Genomic DNA, 13272 nt, shown 5'->3' with positions numbered 1-13272 from the left:
AATGCATTTACAATACCTAGTAAATAAACATGGGGCACAATCGTTAGCCCTGCTGGCAACTGGGCCTGATAGAGCTTTTACAGCAAAGGTGACTATTCAGCTAAATGCAGTGCTCGCTGCTGGGAGGACATTTTCATTCATTAGCACAGTCACAAGCACTTAAAGCACTTTAAGGACCAGAAATGGAGAGTAAAGGTGGAAGGATAGAGAGGGTGAAAGGGTACAAATATACAGAGATGAAGGGATGAAGGAATAATAGCTAATACTCAACAGTGACTCTTTTTTTTATTATTTGTATGTTTGAAAACAAAGAAATTATTTTCATGCATAGAGTGGATGAAGTCAAAAAATTACCATCTGTTATTTTAGGGGCTGTCTGTATACCTTCATTTCTACCCCAATAATTCATGTACTGTATTTTTAGGTTTTGTTAAGGCTTTGACAAAGCTGCCGCTGACAGCCAGCTGTCGTTTGTGGTTCTTGCAGTACAGAAAAAATACCTCTTAAAAACCCAATAGCCAGGAAACCAGAAACAGCTATTGAAGACTGTCAACAATAAATGGCAAAGAAGCTTTTCAGAGCAAAGTTTTAGAAAATATAGGTTTTATTTTCCATCTATGAGCAATGTAGTGTGAGAAGTGTATCGCAGATCATTTGCTGTCCCTCTACAATTGATGTTACTAGAGTTATCTTCAGTCCATCAAGACAATGAGCCATCTTGACTAGACAAGGAAGGCCAGAGAAGAATGGTACCAGATGGTGAGGAGTCTCTGAGGACCTCAGTGACCCCGGCCAGGCAGACATCAAAGCAGCAGAATTAGACACAACAGTTGTCATGTGTAGATAAGCTACATATTTAGCTCATCTGTTGCTTGTGGTATATTAGTAACATCATTAAGACAACAAATGGCATTCTTGCATTTTCTCTACTACATTAATCCTGCCCTTTTCATTTCCAACTGTGTCTCTGACCAGAAACAAAGACATACGATTAAGATCTCTCAAAGGTTTCTCTGAGATTTTCCTTGGGCAGTTTCTCAGAGTCCCTCTCCCCCATTTTACAGTAATCACATATCATCACCACTGAGGCTTCCTCAAGTGCTCTCCAGGAAAAAAGTCTCCCACAATTCTTGCAGCTTGGGGACAGCACACCGAAACTCTTGTATTCTGCGTGTCTCCAGCTCAGAAACTAATTTCTACCAACAAGGGAGTTTATTTTGGTTTTGAGGATACACAACACATGAGGCGGACCAAGTCACTATTATTAACAGGAGATTAAAACAGCTGTATGGTACTCTAAAGCACCCTCTCCTCCCTGCGCCAACATAAGGCACTGGATTACAAGCTGCACTTGACCATTTAAATTACTGCAACAACCAGCCTTCACCAGCTGGGGCTCATTACCATAATGCCCGCCATCGCTACCAAGAGCACCTACGGTCTTGCCCTGAAAATCAAGTCCACGAGAAGCAGGACATATGAATTTTTTTATACCTTAGGATAAAACTCAGCAGTAATAGCAATACCAACTTTGTCCTAACCAGAAGCTGTCCTGCTCGGGGAACTCCTTTATGTCTCGCCATATCTGTAGATCAGTAGCAGCAAGGATACCGGATATCCCTAAAATTATGTCTGCATTAGAGCATTTAGTAAAAATGGCCCAAAAACATGGGCGAGACAACACAGTATATTTACTGTCTGAACTGAGATATTTATTAAGAGCTTCTTTTTTTTCAGTGTGTTGGTAAATTGCCAATACGAGTGGCCATTAAATCATAATAAAAAACAATTATTAAACTAATAAACCTACCCAGGTCTAATTTGTAATATAGATTTTTTGTATTCAGTGAAATATGGACCGACTTCTAATATCTAATGACAACACAAATAATCAGTCTCATATCAGGATGTGGCTAAACGATTAAGTGATGAGAGGCCTGTGACGCTCTGATACAAAGATCGCCGAACGAACACTTAAAAAAGAAGTGGCAAATTATTTTTAGGCTAACAGAGGTCTAATTTATTCGTCTGATGAAGTGCTTAAGCTAAGAGCTCCCCAGACACTAAATGAGACACATGCATTCCCAAGGGGGTTTAACATTTGATTGGATGTAGTTATATTACTACAGCCCTAATTAAGAAGGGGGATGTGTTTCAGCAGCTCTTTCAAATATTTGTTTTTCCGCCATACTCTTGATAGACTGCAGGCTGTAGGAGGGAGAGCCAAGCAGGGTGAAATGGTAGCAGATATGATAGAGACCCAACAGTCTTATCGCAGAAAGGGATTTCTTTTTTCCCCCTCTATCTCTACTTTTAGGAAACAAAACAACAACAGCAACAACAAAAAAATCTTTCAGCTGTTCACGGTGCGCTGAATAAGATGAATTAATTATGCACACGAAACAGGTAAAATCCTTGAGAAGGGCTTGGGTTGTTTGTGGTTAGCAACCTTTGATGAATAACTGTGCATGGTGAGAAGTGTTCTTGTGTAGCAAAATAAAAAGGAGGTAATGTTCCTGGCATCAGGTCAGCACTATAAGTTTTATAGTCAAAGAGTTTTCCTTGGCGTGGACGAAGACCACACTTATGCTGAGGTGCACTGCCACACAGTCTTTGTCATGTTGGAAGAAGTTCAGAACAAACTGGAAATACTGTAACGTCAGTATTCCCAGCTTTGAGTGTGCCCGCATGAGTGTTTGAGACAGAGAGAGATACAGGAGAAAAGAGGCAGACGGTCAGCAAGCGTGAAAAACTATTAAAGAAACAGGAAAATGTGGAAAGATGGAGGACGCTTAAGGGGGAAGAAGGTAAAGTATTCCTGTGCCCATACATATACACACACACACACACTTGCACGGACACACACACATGAGGAGTCATACCGTCTTGCTCTGTCTTTGTCATCTCCTCTAGCTTCTTCTGCTTCAGAGTGTCCACTACGTCTGCCAGGCTTCCTTTGCGGCGCTCTGGAGTTCCAAACGCTGATCCGCTCAGCAGGTCACTTCGCTCCCGGGCCCCCTCCTCAGGCTTGTGTGGGGAAGTGGAATTGTTCCGGAAAGAGTACAGGGAGCATACTTTATTGCTGTCAGATTCCTGTAAGACAAACAGAAGTCGGGAGGGGAGGCAACAAGGGATGGGATTTGTATTAAGTGATGAGCGGGATTCTGTGTTCTGTCAGTGGCTCTATTCAGTGTTTTGACAGTTTTTCATTCAAATGCAGTGATTGCTAGGTTTTTGCAGCTCATGGGCGCTTTGGCCATATTAAATGGCTCTTCTCTGGCTTTTCAACACGGCAGCTTCTGCAGTCTCAACAGTGATAGCTGCTCTGATAAATGAAATATGACAAGTGAAAAATTGAGATGAAATGATGAGGTACACTTTCATGGGGGTATATCCATAATGTGCTCAGGCTTTACTTTTCATCTGTGGAGACTACACAGAGAAACCGCCCAGCTGTAATCTCTCAAATTGCTGTTGAGTGTGCATTTGTGTTAGGGTGACTGCTGTGTAATTTGTTCATTTTCTAGTGGAGAACTATTCTCAGCTGAGTGCCTCGAGCCGTCGTAAATCTGTGTCCTGTCTCAAGCTGTTGTTGTTTTTTCGTCCCACCTGTGTATGGTTTAGTATTTAACTAAGGGTCCTGTCTCTGGCTGACTGGCTGAGTGTTCCCGGTGCACAAACGGAGACATAAAGGCATGGGGGAGAAGAATGGGGGAGGGCTTCAGGGGAAGAGACAGAGAGAGTAAAAGAGAATACTCTGCACATGGGAGTGTATAGGCAGCGCACAGCCGAGTGGCTGAGGATTGCGTCTGACAGAAGGTGGTGTTAATTATGGTTTGTGCAGTCTGAGAAAGCAGAAGGTAGCTAAGCAGCCAGGAGTTGCAGCCTTTAACAGGGGAACAGTTACTGATTTAAACTTTCGCCTGCACAGAGAAGATCTGAATCCAAAATATACTGCAAGCCTGTCATACAAAAAACAAAAAAACAGGGAGCTTTAATCAGCACCAGTGTGATAAGAGTGTATTACAGCATGGTTAAATGATGCAACCACGTCTGGAGTCGCTGACAATCCCAAATAAAAAGTCGGGAATGCAGTAAACCAGGCAGGAGTGTTGACAGTGCCGAGTTCTCATCCCTGTGTGGCATGTTGAGCTCGAGGCAGAGTTTCAGTGGAGTGTAGGGTGGTCTGGTACCAAGTGCCAGGGTGGCACGACTGACCGGCCTACTCTGCACCTCCCAGCCCAGCGCTGGATCATTATGCAGCATGGCAGAGACAGTTGAGAGTGCTTGAGGGGAGTGGAGCAGTGCTGGGTTAATCAGCTGGCGTGGGTTCAGGGCACAGCCCACACAGAGCCATGGCACAGCAATAGAGTCAGGTAATCAGCAAAGGCAACACTCTAATTCCTTCCACCTTATGTCCTTTTCTTTTCTTCATCCACCTTCTTGCATTTGACCCTTTTTTCTTGTTTTTTCCCTTTTACTCTCCTTTTTAGTTCTTACTCCCACTTACTATTCAACCTATTATTCAGTTGAAATACCTTCCAAGCGTAGAAGACGGCATGGGCATAAAAAACGTCCACTCCTAACTGTACATTATACCAATTAGGACTGTCACAAAATCAAGGCAAGAGGAGGGAATAATATAGAAGTAATAAAACACTCAACCTTTAACATTTAAAATAGCTACTATCTAACTATTCATGATGTGATGTGCTTGAATCAAAGTCATATCGAAAGTTTTCAGACCTGCAGACTCTTTCTTTTTGTTACTTCAATGGCTGCTGGCCTTGTTTACATCAGTGAAAGATCAGTCTTATACTTTCTTTAAGAAAACATGGTGATTGATGGCGTCATATTTCTTCTTTAAAAAAAATAACTTTCTTGTATTTAAGTTTTTTTATCCTTAAGAGGTTACATAACTCAATGTTTTGTCTCTGACATTTTATTTAAGTTTGTGTGACACATAGTTTATTTATTTTATATATTAGTTATGTATGTTTGTGAAGTGTTTCTATATGCTTTTTTTTTTAGCTGTACATCATAAAATTCACTAAAATCCTGTTGCTGACACACTGTAATGTGCTACAGATGACAAGAACCTGAGAAATCCTATGGCTCTGTGTGTGTGTGTGTGTGTGTGTTGTGCTAAGGTGTTGAGGGTCTCAGTGGCAAACTGCAGAGCTACTTCAGAAGCCCTCTGGGTCTCTTTACCGCAGGCCCGTCTGTCACAGACAACCACCTGCCTCCTGTGTCTATAGCCCACAAGTGCCTATGCTCTTCCTCATTCTGCTCATATCAAAGCGGCGCTCCACTTAAAATGCGCAGCATCTGGGGGTCTTGCCGCAGATGTAGCTTACACAAAACAAGAGAAACAACACACGCACTGAGCACACAATTTTTTTTTTGCAGTAACGTAAATCCAAAGCACACCAAAGAAAGCAGATAAAGCTACATTCCTCTCCATCTGCTATTAAGTAATTTTATGTGGCGTTCACATTGCTCAGAGAAGAGTTAGAGATCCCCTCTTTAACCTAATAATAGTTCATGGTTTAATGTTTGGCACAGTTGCCTGTCTGAAAGGCTCCAGAATCCCTGAGGATTCAGAGCATTACAGAACCACGGGGCTGGAGCTGGTGATAGAATATCAGCTAAGCTTCTTTATACAAGCCAGGAACAATGAGTGGCTGCTCCGCTTGGATCGTGAATACCCCCGGGAGGACAGTAAGACATAAGTGCATACTAATAGGTTTGAAATTGTCCTGTATTACTATGCTTTATTTAAACAGAGCTTCGTCTTCTACGCCCCACAGTAGCTCACACTGTTTTTCATTCACTCCATAAGTATCACAGAGTCACTACAGAATAATAAAAAAGGTTTAGAGATCAACCAGTTCTGTATAACTTTAGCAGACTACATTGGTATTTGTCCTGCTAAATGGCTTGCTGTCATATTTTACTTTTTTTTTTAATTTTGTACTTGAAATCTTTGTTATTGCTGTCATTATGCTTTTTATACTGTGTGATGCTCTGTGTGAAACATTTGCTGTCCCCAGTGGCAGGTGAAAAAACAGCTCAAATCTGTGCGAATTTAAAACTCTTTTCATCTGCACAAAGATGCTTTGTGAAAATGTATGAGACTTTTGAAATGTTTGGCATTATTGGTTAACCAGCATGGGCTCTATTAGAGGTTTGTTTTGCAACTGCATATGAATGTCTCACCATGCGCTGCTGGGCTGACACCAGGCTGTCCCAATCGCTTTCTGATGGTACGCTGCTGAGCGGCTGCATTTCATCAGGGGCTTTTCCGTGAAGCAGACTGTGCAGCGGCAGCTGTGGTGTGCCATGGGCCTCTGCGCTCTCCTCTTTCTCCCAAGACAAATGCTCCTGACTCATGGCATCATCCCCATCAACCACAGAGGCAAAAGGAGACGTGGCTTGCTTGGAAGACATGACTCTGCTGTGGAGCAAAGAAACAAAATAGTTGGAAAAAAAAAGATTATGACTTATAGTTGTTGAAGAATTTCATGAATGAATATCAAGTTTGGGGGGGGGGGGGGTCGTAGCTGCCACTGGGATTACAGGTAGTGCACCTGAGGGGATGATGGTGCATGAGATGAATGATTAACCTGGCTGTCACCTGTTGCTGTTCTGGGCTGCTGAGTTGGGGGCAGGCCATGGGGTCCCTAATCCTTTGTTTAATGCAGATGGATGACTTGATCTGTGGCTGGAACCATCCCTATTTGAGTTCTGGTCCAAACCCCACAACAGTTACTCAAGCAGCAGGTCAACCAGAGAGGGGGACTAAATCCAGATAAAAAGTGAAAAACCTAACAAATGAGTTAACTCCTGGTACGAGATTGCTTTCCCCCCTCTTTTTTCTTTGTCTTTTATTCATACGCTACCTAAATGATGTTCTCTATTTTTCAAACATATTTGGTTTTGTCTTCCAAACATCGTAATAATTTAGTAATTTCCCTCATTTGGTTTTCTTTCATTCTGAACCAGTCAGATACGAACAAAAGCCATCCTTGTCTCCTTTTGTTTCCGTGCATCAAATGAGGAAATTATTAACATTTATTGACAGCGTTCCCCCAGGCCATCAAATCCTACTTAAGCGGCTTAAAAACCAAAGCTCGCAGGAGGACTAAATTCACAAATCTGTCACATGCTTTCATGAATATTACAGTGAAGAGTGTACTTGACATATCAGGTGCAAAGGAAACTCATGTTAATTCTAATTTCTCTCTTTTTTTTTCTTTTTTTAAACAGCCCAACTCTTTTCGGTGTAAAATTTATACAACCAATTCCGCGTTTTCTCACAATTAATGAGCCTGCACTCATGCTGTGCGCTACAAAGAATGAAATTAAACACTGCCAGAAAATCTAATTATGTGTTTGGTTTTAAATTAAAAAGAGGATAATAGGGCCTTCCTACTGATCTAAAGTGGAGAGAAGAAGCTGGAGCATATTTAGCTGCTAATCTACCTTTCCCATAGCTGTTGTTCTGTTTATTCTTCTCAACTCTGGGATATCGATCATTAAAACCAAGCTGTAAATGCTCACAGTCATGGCGTGTGAGTTGGTCTGCGTTTGCATGGGAGAAGGAAGAATTTTTTTAAAAAAAAATTAAAATGGGGGTGGGAAGTTACAGCTATGTGTTTGTATGCGACAAAATGCTCAAGATACTTCTTGCATTGCATTTCATCACTGATCAACATCTGCCCTGTTCTCCTGCTCTATCCACAGGGGTCAGTGTGACAGCACTTTAGTTTCACCCTCAGCTTGACATGTGGGGGTGGGAGCTCTCAAGGTTGAGGCAGGCTGTGGTGTCCTTGCACTTTCTGCTGAGAGCCGGGGACCAAGCGATAGGCAAAGGTATTTTCATATTAAAAAAAGGATTTTGCTAACAAGGTCTTGACTGTAATGGTTCCTGGTCCTTCTCAAGGGAGCATGTCAAATAAAATGTATTGTCCATGTAAACACACACACACACACACACACACACACACACACACACAGCTTAACTGTTATCCTCTGTGAATACTATAGACAGGATCCAAACATGCTGTACAAATTTTAGAAAGCAAAATTTTAAGATTGTGAAAAGTTCAGAATAGAAGAGAATACGAAATGAACCAATAACATAAAAATAGATATGGCGCAATAGTTAAAGAAATTAAAGAGTGTGTCGCAAAGTTTTCTTTTTACCTTTAAAAAACAAACCCTAAACACCAACTTCAGAAGATCTGAGAGGTGCGGCAGGAATTTATGCCAAAGAAAATCAGACAATTCTATACTTACTATTAAAAAATTTGCAGTGACAGAGTTGTTACCATCCTCTTTGCTGCTTATTTACTCACTCACTCACTCTCTTGCACACAGTCACAGTCAACCTGGGCAGTGAATTGAGGCCTAAACAATAGTAGCCTAAGTTGATCTCTTGTGTCTCAGCAGCTGTACAAACAAACCCACCAAGACAGGTAGACAGTAATGCAGGAGTGTGGTCCCGTGCCTGACTGCTTGTGTGCTTCTTTTTCTGTCTCTTCTTCTGACTTTTTAGCCGCTGTGCCTCGAAATGCTGCTGGCTGTGTCTATTAGTGCGACTCAGCTCTTAATTTTAATCAGTTATTAAATTGTTTCCTTCAATTATATCAAAGAGAAAATGAGCTTAAAATTGCACACTGTTCACTGTCAATCAGAAGTCGGAGCAAAGTTCAGCGCATGCATGTAATGGTAAGTGGAGGGAGTAGAAGTTGGGCTATTGGCAATGAAGTGTGTGTGTGCGCATATCTGTGTGTGTGTGTGGGGCGGGAATAGGCCGAACGCATATTCTGACATATTTTTTATTCATGCACACAAAAAGCTCGAGCCTGAAGCGCAACAAGCACCTCGTCCTCAATGGAGTGTGAGAGTGAAACAAAGCACTGCTTTTGTATTACACAGTAAATCAAGTGGTATTATTTTACCACTAAAATATTCAGTCTCTCAGGCACTTTTACTTTGGTCTCCAGCCATCAGTCAAACTGCTGAGGCGTGAGTGAGAGAAGGCGATAGAGAGAGAGAGAGAAACGAAGAAGAGGGAGCAATGGAGACTCCATCCTCCTGTAACATGTGTCTACAGCAATCTTGTTAAAGAATGCAACAGATCTGCAGCTCCATAACAGTATTTGTCAGCAGGAGTTAATAATTTATTAGCAGTGCTGGGAGGGCTGCGCTCAGGCAGCTAAAGAGTACAGAGAAACCCTTCTACCCCACCCCCAACCCCTGACAAGCCCCATACAATACTACCTCATATTATTAAAAGGGAAAGGGAGAAGTGTGGCAATAATTCTCTGAAAATATCTGAGGGCAACCATACAGTATTTTATTCCGCATATTTGGAGAGGCGATCACAGAGGGCTGTGATCTAAAGGCGTGCACGTGCAATAGATCAGCGCAGAAACAACAAAGACATCTGATGAGGTGTAGAAGAGGGAGCAGAATTTAGCTGAATGAGGGTACCACCAAAGCACGTGGAATCTGATTATATTTTCAGTTCAAATAAGACTGTATGCATCCTTTGCCTCTTGTGCGTGAGCAAAACAGCCCTGTTTCACTTTATTATGACCAAAATGTGCTTTTACGAAACAATAAAAATGAGGTGAACTTGAAAAGCCTAACCCTAACCCGGCTGCGGGATAATCCAAATCATAACAACAAGTGTAAGATACGCAGCCATCTTTCTTAAAGACAAAAGCCCCAGTCACTTTGACAACTTAAGACAGAGATGAGGGAGGGTCAGATAGAAAAGATACCCAGTCTATATATAGCTGACAATATTGCGCACATTTGAAGGGTTAGGACTTAAGTTCTCCGGCCACTGGCTCATATGACCTGGAATGCTTTGAGTCATGAATTGTTCCCCAAGATAATGTTTCATCATCGTGCAAAACAACCTCTGTATAATTGGTAAGTATTAGAGGAGTGATGTGCATTGCTCATCTTGGTGGTCTTGTGACTGGCGAGCCATGTGTCCTCAGATATCCCATTTCCTCTTTCATCATAAAAGGGTCTGACTGACTTTCGCCCTCTGTCTCTACTCTGTCACACTGTTTACCTTTTATAGACAATGGCCTAAGTAACTCCACGCCATCACCCCCGATCACCCCACCCGGACACTCGTCTGTCTCACTGCTGATGTCTTGCACCCTCAAGTTTTGATCATGAGTCCCAGAGATGAGGAGGAGATTTGACTCTTCTTACGTGTGTTTTCAGTGGAACGAGGAGAGAAAAACTAAGAAATGATTAAAAAAGCGAAGGATATCTTAAACGGGATGGAACAGCAAACAATTACAGATAAAGAGGTTCCTTTGTGGTCTATCAGTGTGTACATTTGCCCAATATGTGCTCATTCAAATAGTTTTCTCACTTTCTAATATTCCAATAATGCAATTAAAAAAAGGCCTATGACTATTTCCCTCTAGCACACTGTTAGTATATTGCGCTCTATTAACTGTGCACTACACATTATGTACAGCTAATAATAAATCAAAACATAGGGATACAATATCTTAAATGAAGTTGGGTAGATAGTAGATAATAGTGTGGAAGCTTAGTGTGTGTGAACGTGTGCGTGGGAGCCGCGGAGGGCCAGTGAGAGAGAGAGAAAATCATCTGTGTATTTCCCTTCAGGGGTTCCTCCTGTTCTAACAGGTGTCATGGTAGGGTTCCTCTGGGTTCTTCACCTGCCATAATGAGATATTACTACCTGACAGCTCCCAGCTGGAGGAGCATTGACACGGATTCCACCGTTTAGCACAATTAAATTATCACCCTCCATTGTGATTGTGCCATGCTGTGCAGCAGCCAGGTTCCTGGATACATAATCAACTCATAATACGGGCTGTATACCGTGCACAGTGCGCTTGCTTTTCACACACTTGCCTTGCACATCGACATGCGGGCAAACCCCTGCATACACAGAATGTGCGTACACACGTTATTGTGCAATTCCTGCGGATTTTTTTATTTTTTTATTTTTTTAAAAAGTCAATCCCTAAAAGACAGCTGCTTTTTACAAGTCAGTTTGAATCAGTGACACATCTTTGTCTTACATCTCAGGCATCTGAGCAATTACAGGTAAGAGTGTTAAAATATAGCAAATGGTCGGGAAAATAGAGATTTTTCCCGACTAGGTAACCTACTGTACAGAGACTGGAGACTTGTCTAAATGAATTGTTTAAATTGTTCCTCCATTATTGTTGACCTTCCCCTGCAAAAAGTCAACTCAATTACGGCGCCACTTCATCCTCACTTCACTTTCTCTCCTAATGCCTTCTCTATTAGAAACTGCCACAGTTACCGCAGCTAAAAATCCACGCTCAAATGATAGCCACCCAGAGCAAATTAAGCAAGCCACCTGAAGTGCGCACTTTACATATTGAGCAGAGCATTGATAATTACTTTGCAGGGTAAATTATTTGCAATAATATGCCGCAAGAGGAACTGTCTTGTATCTCACTTTAAACACTTGTGCAGCTGCTATGACGGCGTGGTTGGTGTCCTTGCCCCCCACGCTAGGCAAAGGCAGATGCAGGTGTAAGAGTGCTCAAGTGTCCCTGTCTGTCTACTCGGGAAGGGTCGATGAGCACTCACGCACTGAATCCCTCCTTTACCACCTCCTCCTTCTCTTCCTCTTTTGGTCCTCTGTGCCATTGGCCCTTTTCCTGATCCCAGGACACAATCTCAGAGCTGGATGGCATAACAGCCTCTCAGTTCCCCAGGATACACACAAGTTCACTCATGCGTATGCCCTCACAAATGAAGGATGGCCATCCCAAAAAAAAATTCACCACTGGCCTTTTCTCTGGACTCACACCATAGCAAAATATAACCACTAGAGGAGCGGTGCTGAGAATAATATGAATCAACCGTTTAGGGAAATACACACTCCAGAAGATGCTCTTTATTTTTTTTATTTTTTTTACTAATCACATTTCTTGTTTTTCTGGACCTACTTTGATGGATTTTCCAAAGAGCCTTCTGGTGCTGCTGCTACACTTAGCAAACTTCACAACAACTCAAAGAACAGGGCCTTATTTGCTGAGCAACAGTGAAGCTTTGTGGCTTGCCTAATAGTTCGCAGTAAGTTATGAGCCCTTTGTGAACAGGAGAAGGAAAACAGAGATTGGAATTTGGCAGGAACATAATAATACAGAATTCTTCTGTTCATAGAACCTGATTTTTTTTTTAATGGAAAACAATTGAGCATTGTTTAAGGAAAGAAAAGCAATAGTGACAGATGAAATATAGAGTGGGCCTCTTTTTGTAAGACATTAAACAAAGCACTGTTCAGCCCATGTCCATTTTGTTATTTATAAAGATAACTTCTTCTGTGCACTAGAGAATGCACTTCAACAAAACCAGTGTAACATCTCTCATAGCTGCCAGAATAGTGAGTGGAAGAGCTTGTGCAGTGTGCCAAACAGAAGTAAAGGGATGTATCCCAACTCGCCAAAGAGAAGAAAAATAAGTCTAAAGGGAGCCTGGAAATCTCAAAAGGGAGGAGAAGTTTGAAAGAACAAAGGAAGTCTTGAGCAAAAGCATCCATACCACAATGTAGACATCAGCTAATAATGGAGCAATTTTACGTGGAGCAGGAAAACCAATGAAAAATTGGTGACTGTGGCTGATTTATGAAACTAGAGGGGAAGCGGTGCTGCACAGCAGGAAACACAGGTCTCGCCATCACGAGGACATCACTGGCAAGTGAAGTGCCAAAGTGAAACAGCAGCAGGTTTGCTACAACTGCTGTTGGTTGGCATATGGATTGTCAACACACAGTACCCCACATTCTCAGTCTCTATTCTTGTTCCTTTAACTTCCCTAATATATACCTGTACATTACAAGTTCTGATCAAAAAATGAGCTAGTTTTTTGTTTTCTACAGAAAGAAAAATAATCTTGCTTTTAACTGGATTTGTGATCCTCGGTGGGATAAGTAAGGAAATTACCTTTAACACTGTAGGAATTAAGCCGTCCTATTCATATTCAAGGGGATGGGAGGAAAACAGCTTATTATCTGCAGTTAGACCTACTTGTACTTCTTTGGCTTTTTTCTTTCTTTCCCTCAATTCTTTTTCTCTTTCTGAATAAATTAATGGCTTTCACTGAAAACTGTTGCTCAAGGAAAAGGGGCTTCTCTTCCTTCTTTGTCTTTGGGACCTTGTGTGTGTGTGTGTGTGTGTGTGTGTGTGTGTGTGTGTGTGTGTGTGTGTGTGTGTGTGTGTGTGT

At 41.9% G+C, this 13272-nt stretch overlaps 1 protein-coding gene across 7 annotated transcripts in view; it reads right to left on the bottom strand.

Annotated features, from left to right (window-relative positions):
• Nucleotides 1-13272, bottom strand: part of sox6 (SRY-box transcription factor 6) — a 124164-nt gene that overhangs the window by 72631 nt on the left and 38261 nt on the right. For 5 of the 7 annotated variants that reach the window (XM_014336517.2, XM_014336519.2, XM_005931451.3 and 2 more), the window contains 2 exons: nucleotides 6220-6457; nucleotides 2883-3093 (listed from right to left, as the gene is read on the bottom strand). In XM_014336517.2, the coding sequence (XP_014192003.1) occupies nucleotides 2883-3093; nucleotides 6220-6457 (449 nt within the window). The remainder of the gene's footprint in view (nucleotides 1-2882; nucleotides 3094-6219; nucleotides 6458-13272) is intronic. The other 2 variants (XM_014336518.2, XM_042221034.1) reach the window with 1 other exon arrangement.

The sequence above is a fragment of the Haplochromis burtoni genome, unplaced genomic scaffold, assembly GCF_018398535.1.
Source record: "Haplochromis burtoni strain Fernald_Lab_line unplaced genomic scaffold, NCSU_Asbu1 Contig_59, whole genome shotgun sequence".
Classification (NCBI taxonomy): Eukaryota; Metazoa; Chordata; class Actinopteri; order Cichliformes; family Cichlidae; genus Haplochromis; species Haplochromis burtoni.
This window is presented reverse-complemented; position numbering and strand designations above follow the sequence as displayed.